Raw genomic sequence first — 13,071 nt, 5'->3', positions numbered from 1 at the left:
GATGAAAATTAACATGTATATCATACACGTTTCCTGCACTGTTGTGAGTACTTTAAGTATTTTCATTGAATCCTTCTAGAACAATTCCATAAGGTAGTTACTGTTAGTATCCTCTTTTTAACAGATGAGGAAACTGAGACACAGAGCAGTTAAGTATCTTGCCCAAGCTCAATCAGCTAAAACTGTAGTCAGTTCTCTTAACCGCTACATCACAATATCATACAGAAGAGCTCATGAGATGGTGCCTGGCATATCTTTAACACACAGAAAGCACCCAAATAAACTTAAAATTAATTACGAATTATGGCATAGAGAAGGACTCAACTTGTCATTTCTAATCCCAGAAGTTGGGGCATCTCTGAACACCTATTATCTATCAGTCCTGGTTCAGAGCAGGAAACAGGAACCACTCAAGGTATTTCAAGCAGAAAAGTATTTAATACAGGGACTTGGATGCTCACAGAATCACAGGAAGGGATGGAGGACTTGAAGTCAGGGGGCTGCCATTTGGATTTTGGCTTCAAGATCACCCCTCTGCAGCCATAATCCAGAGGTCAAAAATTGCAGCTGTCATTTCACCCCACATCCACGAAATTAAAGATTAAAGATTGGATAGTCGGAAGGTGGAGTCCAGCCACAGCTCACTCCTGTCTGCAGAAAGCTGGTATCTGCCTCCATCCTGCCTTTCAAAACCTTCATGCATACATCTCACTGGAGAACCTAAATGACATTCAGGACCTTAACCCCAAGAGATTCTGGGAAATGTCATTTGTAAAGTCCTGCCCTCGTGGAACAGGGCATAGGACAGGGGTGAGAATGGGTGCTGATGGATGCCAAAGGATGATGATGGACAATATCTAGTTCATGCTGAGTGTCAGAGGGGGAAAAGGCCTCCAAGCTCTATATACCCAAGCCAGGAGTCTGGATAATTCGTTTTCCTGCCTGGGGGGTATGTTGGTCCTTCTCTGAAACCAACAGTTATCTCTTTCCTGACAGATGGAGTTCACTTTGTACGTCATTAGCCACGTGGGCATGATCATCTCTTTGGTGTGTCTCACCATGGCCATCCTCACCTTCCTGCTGTGTCGTACCATCCGAAACCACAACACCTACCTCCACCTGAACCTCTGCGTGTGCCTCTTCTTGGCCAAGATTCTCTTCCTCACCGGTGTAGACAAGACCGACAATCAGGTCTCATATCCTTCAGGCTGTGTCCCCATCCAGCCCCGTCATCTCCGAATCTGCCTCTGCTCATCCTTACCTAACTCCCTCTATGCTAGTTCCCACCTCAGGACCTTTGCATGTGCTGTGCCCTCTTTCAATACTCGTCCCCCAGCTTCTCACCTAGTTGACTCCTTCTTGTGATAGGTCTCAGTTTAAAATCATTTCCCTGATCATGTTATATATCGTAGTGATCCCTCCTACTACTCTTTAAGCCATTAGTGCTCACCTGGGATGATTCCATCCCCGCTCAGGGGACACTTGGCAATATCTGGAGATGTTGTTAGTTGTCACTCCTGGGAGGGGATGCTGCTGGCAGCTAATGGGTGGAGGCCGGGGATGCTGCTAAACACCTTACAATGCACAGGACAGCCGCCCCCCTGCCCCCAGCAGAAAATAATCTGGCAGTAGTGTTACAAATATCAGTAACGCTACAGTGGAGAAATTCTTTTTTTTTTAAAATTGAAATATAGTTGATTTACACTGTTGTACCAATCTCTGCTGTACTGCAAAGTGACTCAGTTATACACATATATACATTCTTTTTTATATTCTTTTCCATTATGGTTTATCACAGGATAGTCAATATAGTTCCTTGTGCTATACATTAGGACCTTGTTGTTTATCCATTCTATCTGTAATAGTTTGTATCTACCAACCCCAAACTCCTAGTCCATCCCTCTCCCTCTCCCTCTTCCCCCTTGGCAACCACAAGTCTGTTCTGTGTGTCTGTGAGTCTGTTTCTGTTTCGTAGATAGGCTCATTTGTGCCATATGTTAGATTCCACATATAAGTGATATCATATGGTATTAGCCTTTCTCTTTCTGACTTACTTCACTTAGTATGATAATCTCTAGTTGCATCCACAGCTGAGAAATTCTACTCCTTATCACTCTATTTTGCTTCCTTTCTCAGCACCTATTTGAAACCATATTGATTTTTTGGGTTATTTTACTTATCGTGTATCCACCTCCCCCACGAGACCGTGTGCCCCGTGAGAACAAGAACTTTGGCCAATTTACCCCCAGTAACTGTGGCAGAAACAGTAGGCTCTCAGGGTTTTTCCAAAGGGAGCGCTACTGACATTTCAGGTGGGGTGATCATTCTTGATGCAGAACTACCCCTCTCACTGCGGGATGTTTCACTTTCCAAACCCCTTGAGAACTAAAGGCTAGTAGTACACCTCACTCTTATCACGTGACCAGGGGTGGGCAAACTTTTCCTGTAAAGAGGCAGATATAAATATTTTTGGCTTTGCAGATACTATGGTCTCTGCTGTGACTATTCAGCTCTGCTGTTTTAGTGTGAAAACAGCCATAGAGAATACATAAATGGGGGTGGCTGTATGTCAATGAAATGTTATTTACAAAACAGGCAGCCAGCCCATGGCTGTAGTTTGTGGACCCCTTCCCCTCCCCCATATCTTCCACCATCCCCTAAAGAAGGGTGATCATATATCTGTTTCCCCCTAAAACTCTCCCAGTTTTAGCACTGAAAGTTATACATCCTGAGAAAACCAGGCAAAGCTGGATGATTGGTTACCCTACCAAAAGGATGGAGCCACCTTGGTGAAGAATAAGTACTTGTGGAATGAATGAAGGGGCCGTGTTTGGGGCTCTCCAATCAAAGTAACTTCTCCTTTGCCCTCTTCCTCTGAACCTGCTCTCTGGAGTAGGGGATCCTGAACGTGTCTGATTCTTCCCTGCAGATGGGCTGCGCCATCATCGCAGGCTTTCTGCACTACCTTTTCCTCGCTTGCTTCTTCTGGATGCTGGTGGAGGCTGTGATGCTCTTCCTTATGGCCAGGAACCTGAAAGTGGTGAATTACTTCAGCTCTCGAAACATCAAGATGCGGTATCTCTGTGCCTTTGGCTATGGGCTCCCGGCGCTGGTGGTGGCTGTCTCCGCCACCATACAACCACAAGGTTATGGGATGTATAATCGGTCAGTGACATCCTTCTCTCTCCCTGAAAATTGTTATTATTATTATTATTAATTATCCCATGATGATAATTATATGAACTCAAGAAGAGCAATAACAGAAGCAGTAGTTGTGACTCCCATTTATTGAGCTCTTACTTTATGTACTGTTGGTCTCAGGGCTGCCATATACAGTAGCACAGGTTGTGCACTGCACAAATCCAGGAGCCATTGTTTGCACTATAGTATCAGTGGATGGTGGCGATGTAAACAATGAACTTGATGACACAGGTTTCAATTCGTGGACTCTGGAGCCAACCTGCTTGGATCTGAATCCTGGCTCCACCACGGTGTTACCCTGGGCAAGTTACTTAAACTCTGTATGCTTTCATTTCATTATCTATTAAATGCAAGCTAATGACAATGCCTGTATCACAGTGTTGTTGTGAGTGTTAAGTGAGTTATTATCTGCAAAGCATTTAGACAGTGTTGGGCACAGTGTAAAGCATTATACATGTTATTTTTACCACCATCATTATTGCCATGGACTGTTGTAAAGTGAGGTAGGTTTATCACATGATTCTATGTGAGAAGATTTTAGGTAGTATGCTAGTGACCCCTAATTAAACAATATTTTTGTATTTATTTTGTAGGGCATTAGAAAAAAATTGCTGGCAAATCAAACTCATGATTTCACAGACATGATTCCATTGTATAAGTAAAAAGTTGAGTCAATTTTGAGGAAAAAATTAGGTAAGTGACAGGACAAGTAGTATGTGGATAGGGTAGAGACTGTAATTCAGTGAGTTACTTCATTTCATCCTTGGATGGACCCTTGTTATTGTAATTTACAGATGAGGAAAGTGAGCCTCAGAAGGGTGAAAAGACTTTCTCACTATCACACAGTGAAAAAGTGACAGGGTGAGGACTTGAATCTGGGTCTTTCCAATCCCAGAGCCCCTGTTTATCACCCTGGTGCTATAGGCACTTTGCTGTGCTGTGTTTGGGGGATTAAATATCTAGGTTTCCTCCCTGCTGATGGCTTATACTTCAGGTGAGGTCATGAGATAAGGGGTGAGGGAATGGAATTCATGTTAAAGGAGTGCCCTTCATAACCTAAACCCTGTAAGCTTTACAAATATATATTATCTCTGGTATTTCTCAACAAAATTCCTATGTTTCCACTGTGTACAGCAACACCCTTCAATGACCCTACAGTGTTAATACTGCCCTCTAGATTTGTGCAGTGCACAACCTGTGCTGTGGTACATGGTGGTCCCAAGACCAACAGTGACTAAAGTAACAGCTTAATAAATGGTAGCTACAGAGGAAACTGAGGCTCAGCACAGTTGCAGGATTTGCCCAGGGTGACATATCTAGTAAGTGCCCAAGTTGAGTTCAGGTCTGACTGCCTTTTAAAAAAATATTCATTTATTTATTTGTTTGAAGTATAATTGATTTACAATGATTCAGGTGTACAGCAAGTGATTCAGTTATACATAAGAATACATACATATATTCTTTTTCAAATTCTTTTCATTATAGGTTATTACAAGACATTGAATATAGTTCCCTGTGCTATGCAGTAGGTTCTTTTTTTTTTTGCGGTACGCGGGCCTCCCTCTGTTGCGGCCTCTCCCGCTGCGGAGCACAGGCTCCGGACGCGCAGGCTCAGCGGCCACGGCTCACGGGCCCAGCCGCTCCGCGGCACGCGGGATCCTCCCGGACCGGGGCGCGAACCCGGTTCCCCTGCATCGGCAGGCGGACGCGCAACCACTGCGCCACCAGGGAGGCCCCTACAGTAGGTTCTTGTTGTTTATCTATTTTATATATAGTAGTGTATATCCGTTAATCCCAAATTCCAAATTTATCCCTCCCCCCTTTTCCCCTTTGGAAACCATAAGTTTGTTTTTTATGTCTGTGAGGTCTGACCATCTTGTCAGGAGACAGTGGTGACATTGCAAGGCCACCATGATGAAGTGCCTGATGTTGGTGTGGGTAGTATAAGCCCTGACACAGACCAGAGAAGGATGAGGGCATATGGGAGCTGGAAAGTTCATGGAAGCCTTCCTGGAGGAGGTAGATTTTGAATGAGCCTCGAAAGCTCTACTGAAATGTCACATAAGTGAGGACAAATCTTGCCTAAGGGAGAGCTCAAGCTGTATTTGGAGAATAGATGGATTGGACTGGAAGAAGAGGAAATTGGGGGGGGGGGCATGGAATTTGGTGAATACCTTCTAGGTAGTAGGAACTACAGAAAGTTTTGGAAGAGAGGAGTAGCATTGGCAAGGATTTGAAATGATCTCAGGAGGCGCTAGGGAATGGGGAAGTGAGACAGGGGAGAGAAGGAGGAAATACAGGGTGCATTCCTGAGCAGGTCCTGCTGTGGGTAACTGGGGCTCAGTCCCAGTAGGTACCTCTGGGGGACTGTGTAGGGCACATACCACAGTTACCCCACCCACGAGGTGAGGGAGCTGGCATATTTATCCAGTTACCTCCCATCAGCCATTGGTTGAGGGCTGCTCCCTGGGGGAACAAATTTTCTAAAGCTTTTAGTCGGATGCCCTCAGGCAGAGATGCAGATGCTAATGAGGAATCTGGCCCGTATTTACTGAAGTAGGTTATCCTTGAAAGGATATGGGCAGCATTTTCTATGATGCAAACATTTTCTGGCCCTTTGATCACTCTACTACTGGTGACTTACATTCCAGGGAGAGAACATCTGGTTGGCCAAACTTGATTATTTTCCTTCTCTTGCTGGGGAAGGCACACTTCTGCTAAAGGAATATTGGGGTGCTGTTACGAAACATGGCGGAATAGTTGTCAGGTGGTGAAAACAGCAAATAATCTACCAGAGGCATGATTAATTCTCCCTCCCTCCTTCCTTTCCCTCCCTCCCTTCCTTCCTTCCTTCCTTCCGTCTGTCCTTCCTTCCTTCCTTCCCTCCCTCCCTCCCTCCCTTCTTCCTTTCTTCCTTCTTTTTCTCCCTTCCCTCCTTCCCTCCCTCCTTTTATTGCTTCATTCCTATTAACAAATAATTATGGAATGCCTCATCCGTGCCAGGATTTGCACTGAGTGCTGGGTATTCAGAGATGAATAAAACGTTCAAAGTCCAAATTCTCATGCAGCTCATAGTCTAGTAGGGGAAGATGGACAATTTACTATAAATAAACAACTGAACAAGATAATTTATGATAGGTGCTATTAAAAAAAAAAGCAGCAAGCTCTGTTAGGAAAGGACCAGGGTAGTGGCTTTTCAGACGAGGTGACGTTCGAGCTGAGATTTGAATGACAAGGTATACTAGTGGAGAGTTCTGGATAAAGGGGTTACAGAGGTTATGAATTGAGAAATGAGCTCTACACAAGGTGTTAAGTGAATATTTCAGGAACATTCACCCAGGAAGAAGGTCTGAAAGAGGAAAACTGAAGTGTGACCTGGGCCATCATGAAGATTTTCATGTCAGTCTCATCTCCCAATATTCTCTCCCATTAGCACATCTGGCAGGGTGTGAGTAATTTTAGGGTCAGGACTCTATGACAATCACTGACTCCTGTTTTTCTCCATAGCTGCTGGCTGAATACAGAGACAGGGTTCATCTGGAGTTTCCTGGGGCCAGTGTGCACAATTATAGTGGTAAGCTGATTGCTTGTTGCAGTGTGTTTTGGAGGAGGATCAAGGAGACCAAGGGATCAAGAAGTGCCAGTAGATGTTGCAAAGCTCTGGTCACTTATTCCTCAAAAACGTGCTCCATTCTGATCCTTGATTCCTGTGATTTCCAAGTTAGAGTGTAATTTCTTTGATTTGTAATATTTTTTTTAATGCCAGCATGCAAATTCCCTGGAAGGGACCACAGTCTTATCAATCCTTTGTGTTTCAGTAAGAATGGGTCTATTGATCTCTTCTGAGTACAGATGTTGAATAAGAGAAAAGATAGGAAGAAATTAAGAGCAATTGGCTGGTGGAGGGGAAGGGTTGGAGAAGGAAATGGTGGGAAAGAGGCAAAGGGAAGCCTGGAGATTTTTTTTTTTTTCTGTGTTGGGTCTTTGTTGCTGCACGCAGGCTTTCTTTAGTTATGGCGAGCGGGGGCTACTCTTCGTTGCGGTGCGCAGGCTTCTCACTGCAGTGGCTTCTCATGTTGCAGAGCACGGGCTCTAGGCGCATGGGCTTCAGTAGTTGTGGTCCATAGCTGCTGGCTGAATACAGAGACAGGGTTCATCTGGAGTTTCCTGGGGCCAGTGTGCACAATTATAGTGGTAAGCTGATTGCTTGTTGCAGTGTGTTTTGGAGGAGGATCAAGGAGACCAAGGGATCAAGAAGTGCCAGTAGATGTTGCAAAGCTCTGGTCACTTATTCCTCAAAAACGTGCTCCATTCTGATCCTTGATTCCTGTGATTTCCAAGTTAGAGTGTAATTTCTTTGATTTGTAATATTTTTTTTAATGCCAGCATGCAAATTCCCTGGAAGGGACCACAGTCTTATCAATCCTTTGTGTTTCAGTAAGAATGGGTCTATTGATCTCTTCTGAGTACAGATGTTGAATAAGAGAAAAGATAGGAAGAAATTAAGAGCAATTGGCTGGTGGAGGGGAAGGGTTGGAGAAGGAAATGGTGGGAAAGAGGCAAAGGGAAGCCTGGAGATTTTTTTTTTTTTCTGTGTTGGGTCTTTGTTGCTGCACGCAGGCTTTCTTTAGTTATGGCGAGCGGGGGCTACTCTTCGTTGCGGTGCGCAGGCTTCTCACTGCAGTGGCTTCTCATGTTGCAGAGCACGGGCTCTAGGCGCATGGGCTTCAGTAGTTGTGGCACGCGGGCTCAGTAGTTGTGGCTCGCGGGCTCTAGAGCACAGGCTCAGTAGTTGTGGTGCACGGGCTTAGTTGCTCCGCGGCATGTGGGATTCTCCCTGACCAGGGCTCCTGTGTCCCCTGCACTGGCAGGCAGATTCTTAACCACTGCGCCACCAGGGAAGCCCCATGGAGATTTTTTTAAAAGTTTTATGGGGGTTTAATCGACAAAAACTATATATATTTAAGGTGTACAACTTGATGTTTTGACATATGTATACACTGTGAAATGATCACCACAATCAACCTAATTAACAAATCCATCACCTCACATACTTACCATTTTTTTCCCTTTTCTTTCTTTGTTGTGAGAACCCTTAAGAGCTACCCTTCTAGCAAATTTCAAGTATATAATACAGTATTGTTAACAGAAGTCACCATGTTGTACATTACATCTCTAGAACTTACCTTGCATAACTGAAAGTTTGTACCCTTAGACCAACATCTTCCCATCCCCTGGGAGCCACCATTCTACTCTCTGGGAAGCCTGGGAAGGTTGAGTACCATCTCCTTGCTTCCTTGCCTCCAATCTAGATTCTACAGTCCTGCAAGATGAGAGTCTTCTGACCCTCACTCATGGTGGCTTCTTTCCTTGAGTCATTTGTAATTGTTCATTGTGAGCTCATATTTGACTGATCTAAATCTTGGGAATTCTTGAGGTTTTATTCCTCCAGAGGGGTTTTGCTTACTTCTATCAGGTTTTGGGGGTCCATGTGTTAGTTTCCTAGGGCTTCCATAACAAAGTATCACAAACTGGGTAGCTTAGAACAGCAGAATTTTATTGACTCACAGCTCTGGAGGCTAGAAGTCTGAAATCAAGGGGTCAGCAGGCCATGCTCCATCTGAAGGCTCTAGGGGAGAATCTGTTCCCATCTACTCTCCAAATTCTGGTAGTCTCAGGCATTCCTTGGCTCGTAGATGTCTGTCTTCTCCCTGTATCTCTTCACATTGTCTGCCCTCTGTGCATGTCTGTCTCTATGTCCAAATTTCCCCTTTTTATAAGGACACCAGTCATATTGGATTAGGGCCCACCCTAATGACTTCATTTTAATTTGATCATCTCTGTAAAGACCCTGTATCCAAATAAGGTAGCATCCTGAGTTCTTGGGGGCTAGGGCTTCAACATATCTTTTTTTTGTGGTGGGGGGGGGACACAATTCAACCCATGATGGGGCACTGGTCTTGATACTAACTTCCCAGATGCATCCAGTGGAAATAAAACCAAGATCATCCAAGAGCAAGCACAGGCTGTTTATTAGGAGATTGCTATGGTAAGGGAGTCAAGCACTTGCATTGTCAAATCGCTTGCATTGGTCAGAGACTAAAAAGCAGGCAGATGAGTGGGAAAGCTTTATAGAGGAAAAAAAGGGAAGGTTTCATGTGTGCTCTACTTGGAGGTTGTAGGCATGGGGACCCTATGGGTAGGCTAACTAAAAGCAAGGCATTCTATATGATTGGTTAGGGTTACATACTGGCTTTCTCCTTTTGGCCCTAGATTGGAAGCAGGGGCAGAAATGAGGGAGGCTGTCAGTTATTAGTCAAGTCCTGGTCATTTGGGGTCAGTTACTGTGTGGCTTCCTGCAGTGGTTACTGTAGACTGTGGGTCAGAGTTCTATTTTTATAGATGGTCTGGCCATTATCCTTTTGTATATCCAATCTCTCCATCCCTTCTGCTTGACTTTGTAGATCAATTCCATCCTCCTGACTGGGACACTGTGGATCCTGAGGCAGAAGATTTCTAGCATCAGTGCTGAAGTCTCCAAGCTCAAAGACACCAGGTACCATCCATCCTTCCTTTCCCCTCCTCTTCTAGTCTCCTTTCCTTCTTTCCCCAAATGTTCATTGAGTACCTTTTGTAAGCCTGGTCCTGTGCCCCAAATGGACTAGCACAGTGTCTCGATCAGGCCGTCTCAAACCTCAGCACTGCCACTTAAAAGCTGTGTGACCTTAGGCAAGTTACATAACCTCTCTGAAACTCAGTTTCCTCATCTGTAGAACGGGGATGCTAACACTGCCCATTTCACGTGGCTTACGAAGCATTTAGTACAGTTCCTAGGAGGAGTGAGTGTTTCCTGTATTAGAACTATTAATATATTCTCTAATTCTTCTACTGTGCATACTTATATGTACATATTTATAAAACTAGAATCATACTATTTTATTTTTATAACCATTTTTCTCTTAACAACATGTAATGAATTTTTTTCTATTTAATTAGAAATTGTTGACAATGTCTTTTTTTATATATAGTGTTTCAGTGTAAAGACCTAGCACAATTTATTTAAATCATCCCTTATTTATGGACATTGAAGTTCTTTCTTTTTTTTTCTTTCTTTTTTTTTTTTTTACTAATATAAACCATCCTATCTTGAAATACCCTTGTAGGCAAGTCTTCTTACACATCTGTTGTTATTAAATACAATAATAGTATGGAGAACAGTATGGAGGTCCCTTACAAAACTAAAAATAGAATTACCATATGACCCAGCAATCCCACTACTGGGCATATACCCAGAGAAGACCATAATTCAAAAAGACACATGCACCCCAATGTTCATTGCAGCACTATTTACAGTAGCCAGGTCACGGAAGCAACCTAAATGTCCATCAACAGATGAATGGATAAAGAAGATGTGGTACATATATACAATGGAATATACTCAGCCATAAAAAGGAATGAAACTGGGTAATTTGTAGAGACGTGGATGGACCTAGAGACTGTCATACAGAGTGAAGTAAGTCAGAAAGAGAAAAACAAATATCATATATTAACGTATATATGTGGAATCTAGAAAAATGGTACAGATGAACCAGTTTGCAAGGCAGAAATAGAGACACAGATGTAGGGGACAAACATATGGACACCGAGGGGGGAAGGTGGGGGTGGGGGATGGTGGTGGGATGAATTGGGAGATTGGGATTGACATGTATACACTGATGTGTATAAAATAGATAACTAATAAGAACCTGCTATATAAAAAAATAAATAAAATTCAAAAAAAATACAATAATAGTCATGAAATTGCCTGAGTCAGAGTAGGTTGGATTGTAACACTGTTAGTATATATTGCAAATCGTTTTCCAGAAAATGTTTCCATTTAGAATAGTGCTTGTTTACCTGCAGCTTTGCCAACACTAGTGTTTATCATTTTTATTGTTTTCCTGAATTAATATATGAAATTTACAATCTCATTATTTTAGTTTCATATATATATTTTTTATCTTACAGAAGTGGGACTTTTTCATATTCTTATAGGCCATTTGTTTTCTTAACTTCATCATTCAACTAAAGTTCATTTTAAGAACCTACTAAAACCTGACATTGTCTAGCTTTTATCAACAGTAAACTGATGACGTCCTTTACTTATTTTCCTGTCAGGGTCCAATCCCTCACTCATCTTGAATGTTTTTTAAAGTTATTTTTTAAAAGTTAGTGCAAAAAGTTAAAACAAAGTTAATACATACAATGGTAAGAAAAATTAAGTAGTGAAAAAGGGAACACATATAAAGTCATTCTCTATCTCTCCCCTGACCCCCTGGGTCCCCAGATCCCTCCTACCCTAAGCAACCATTATCACTTAAGTTGACCTTCCTTCCAGAATATTCTATACTTATATATCCATTACATAAATGATAGGATACTGTACGTATTATTCTGCACTTTGTGTTTTCCACATATTATGTAGCTTACATCATATCAATACTTAAGGTTAAAAACAACTAACAAAAGGGAATTCCCTGGTGGTCCAGTGGTTAGGACTCCATGCTTCCATTGCAAAGGGCACGGATTCCATCACTGATTGGGGAACTAAGATCCTGCAAGCCACAAGGCGTGGCCAAAAAGTAAAAACAAACAAACAAATGAAAAACAACTAAGGAAAATATTTATTTTGTGCCAGACACTGTTCTAAGCGCCCTTAGTGTCTTCCCATCTCATTATTTAATCTGTAGAGCAAGCAATATCCCTGTATATGTATTGTATTATTATCTCTATATCAGTTTGAGGAAACTAAGGCACAGTGAAGTTAAGTAACTTCCAAAGGCCATAAAGTTAGTGAATGGATCAGTCAGAATTTATTTGTGGGCAGTCTGACCCAGATCCTGTATCCTTATCCACTCTAGTACATTGTGACTCTCATTTCATTTAAAAAATGATTTTATAATCTACTCTTTATCTCTATAGATTTGTCTATTCTGGACATTTCTTATCAATTGAATCATACACTATGTGGCCTTTTGTGTCTGGCTTCTCTCACTGAGCAACATGTTTTCAACATTCATCCTCGTTGTAGCGAGCGTCAGTGCTTCATTACTTTTTATGACTGAATAATATTCCACTATATGGATGGACCACATTGTGTGCATCCATTCATCTGTTGATGGACATTTGGGTTGTTTTATTTTTTTATTTTTATTATTATTTTTTTAACATCTTTATTGGAGTATAATTGCTTTACAATGGTGTGTTAGTTTCTGCTTTACAACAAAGTGAATCAGTTATACATATACATATGTTCCCATATCTCTTCCCTCTTGCGTCTCCCTCCCACCCTCCCTATCCCACCCCTCTCGGTGGTCACAAAGCACCGAGCTGATCTCCCTGTGCTATGCGGCTGCTTCCCACTGGGTTGTTTTAGTTGGGGGATAAGTAAATAGGGAAAGGCTGCTTGATAGGTACATAGTTTCTTTTTGGGGTGATAAAAATGTCTTGGAACTGGATGGTGATGATGTTTGTACGTTGCGAATGTGCTCAATGCCACTGAGTTGCACACTTTCAGTGGCCAAAATGGTTAATCTTATGGTATGTGAGTTTTACCTCCAATAAAAAGGAAGGCTTCATAGTATTTCATATGATAGCTTCACGGTTCACTTAATGTGTCCCAAATTCTTGGACAGGTAGGTCCTTCTAGCCTTTAAAAATTGTTTTATTGAAGTATGGTTGATTTACAATGTTGTGTTAATTCCTGCTGTACAGCAAAGTGACTTAGTTTTATATATATATATATATATTCTTTTTTCATATTCTTTTACATTGTGGTTTATCACACGATATTGAATATAGTTCCCTGTGCTATACAGTAGGACCTTGTTG

At 42.3% G+C, this 13,071-nt stretch overlaps 1 protein-coding gene across 1 annotated transcript in view; it reads left to right on the top strand.

The window, feature by feature from the left end:
• Positions 1-13,071, top strand: part of ADGRE1 (adhesion G protein-coupled receptor E1) — a 48,797-nt gene that overhangs the window by 31,217 nt on the left and 4,509 nt on the right. Inside the window, 4 exon segments of the mRNA XM_028495835.1 lie at positions 997-1,191; positions 2,930-3,165; positions 6,709-6,775; positions 9,666-9,757. Of these exon segments, the coding sequence (XP_028351636.1) occupies positions 997-1,191; positions 2,930-3,165; positions 6,709-6,775; positions 9,666-9,757 (590 nt within the window).

The sequence above is a fragment of the Physeter macrocephalus genome, chromosome 2 (assembly GCF_002837175.3).
Source record: "Physeter macrocephalus isolate SW-GA chromosome 2, ASM283717v5, whole genome shotgun sequence".
Classification (NCBI taxonomy): domain Eukaryota; kingdom Metazoa; phylum Chordata; class Mammalia; order Artiodactyla; family Physeteridae; genus Physeter; species Physeter macrocephalus.
Note: the sequence above shows the minus strand (reverse complement) of the source record. Positions and strands in the feature narration are given on the sequence as shown.